Source organism: Mandrillus leucophaeus, unplaced genomic scaffold (genome assembly GCF_000951045.1).
Source record: "Mandrillus leucophaeus isolate KB7577 unplaced genomic scaffold, Mleu.le_1.0 Scaffold29, whole genome shotgun sequence".
In the NCBI taxonomy this organism is placed as follows: domain Eukaryota; kingdom Metazoa; phylum Chordata; class Mammalia; order Primates; family Cercopithecidae; genus Mandrillus; species Mandrillus leucophaeus.
Genome location: NW_012103031.1, coordinates 298,345 through 300,030, shown reverse-complemented (window position 1 = coordinate 300,030; position 1,686 = coordinate 298,345). Strand labels below are relative to the sequence as shown.

The 1,686-nt window shown below is 52.9% G+C and overlaps 1 protein-coding gene across 1 annotated transcript in view; it reads left to right on the top strand.

Moving 5' to 3' along the window:
* The window catches only part of ZAN (zonadhesin), a 92,835-nt gene that overhangs the window by 44,663 nt on the left and 46,486 nt on the right, over positions 1-1,686 (top strand). Inside the window, 2 exon segments of the mRNA XM_011985821.1 lie at positions 133-286; positions 1,365-1,459. Coding sequence (XP_011841211.1) covers positions 133-286; positions 1,365-1,459 — 249 coding nt within the window.

The following is a 1,686-nucleotide window of genomic DNA, read 5'->3' as shown; positions in this document are numbered from 1 at the left end:
ATAGAACAAGACTGCATCTCAAAAAAGAAGAAAAAGCAAAAGAGACAGAAAGGGTTAACTTTGCTATGTAGAGTGAAGAGTGAGGGTGCCTCTTCTGGCCAGGACGATGGTGGCCCTGGGGCCTGGCCTGCTGGGGGGCCCTTTGTTGCCTGTTTTAACGACTCCCTCCTCCAGGGAACTACAACAACAACAGCTTGGACGACAACCAGCGCCCCGACAGAAAGCCTGCGGGCGATTCCGTGCAGCTGGGGGCAGCCTGGAAGTTACCTGAATCCTCTGAACCTGGGTGAGCTGGGGGCCGGGGGAGCCAGGCAGGAGGGGCTGGGCCAGAGAAAGGCCTCGGGGGGCAGCTTGGAAGTGTCCTCTGTGTGTCCCCACTCCCTCTGTGCTGTACTTCCCTACTGGCCAGAAACTGGCAATCTTGCCGGTTTAGACTCTCCAAGATTGGAGTTGGTAAGAAGTTATTCTGACCTCCCACGCCCCCACGCCCACGCCTGCTGACCTCTATGTTTAGTGATCTCTTTGGAGGGTCCACTTGAGTTCACCCTGAGGTCTAACCTTTTTCCTTCCTGCTGCATCTCCTGGCCTTCCCACTTGAGGGCACCGTTTTGTCCTCTTCTCCTGTATCCCTCTCTCTTTCCCTGCCCACTTTTTGTTTTGTTTTGTTTTTGAGACAGAGTCATGCTCTGTCACCCAGGCTAGAGTGCAGTGGCACAATCTTGGCTCAATGCAACCTCCGCCTCCCAGGTTCCAGTGATTATCCTGCCTCAGCCTCCCAAGTAGCTGGGATTACAGGTGCTCTCCACCACGCCCGGTTAATTTTTGTATTTTTATTTGAGACAGGGGTTCTCCATGTTGGCCAGGCTAGTCTCAAACTCCTGACCTCAGGTGATCTGCCTGCCTTGGCCTCCCAAAGTGCTGGGATTGCAGATATGAGCCACTACGCCCAGACCCTTGTCCACTTTTGCTTCGGTCTGGGAGATGGTTCCTCAGGCCCTCAGGTCTTTCCTTCCCTTTTTCCTTTCCTTTTTTTCTTTTCTTCTCTTGAGATAGGGTCTTGGTCTGTTGCCCAGGCTGGAGTGCAGTGGTGCAATCATAGCTCACTGAGGCCTCCAACTGCTGGGCTCAAGCCATCCTCCCACCATAGCCTCCTGAGTAGCTGGGACTATAGGCACATGCTGCCACGCCCAGCTAATTTTTTAAAGTTTTGTGTAGAGATGGGATCTCACTATATTGCTCAGCCTGGTCCTGAACTTCTAGTCTCAAGCAGTCCTCCTACCTTGGCCTCCCAAAGTGCTGGGATTATAGGCATGAGCCACTGTGCCCAGCCTGTAGGCCTCAGTTTCTATTCTCTCCTCATTCAGCTGTTTCCTTGTGGGTGGCAAGCCCTCCAGCTGCCAGGAGAACAGCATGGCAGACGCCTGGAACAAGAACTGTGCGATCTTAATAAACCCTCAGGGTAAGACATGTCCCTGCTGGCCCTTTTTCCTCCCTGAAGGACAGGAGGCTGGGGAAGGAGTCCAGTCAGGGAGGGAGAAACAAAACCAGAAACAGATGGAAAGGCACGAGGAAGGCAAATGGGAACACAGGACCAACCAGCGGTCACCTTCTTGGGACCTATGACTGATGGGTCTGTATTTGTGTCTCAGGCAGTAAATAAATCCGGGATTTCTTTCTTTCTCTTTT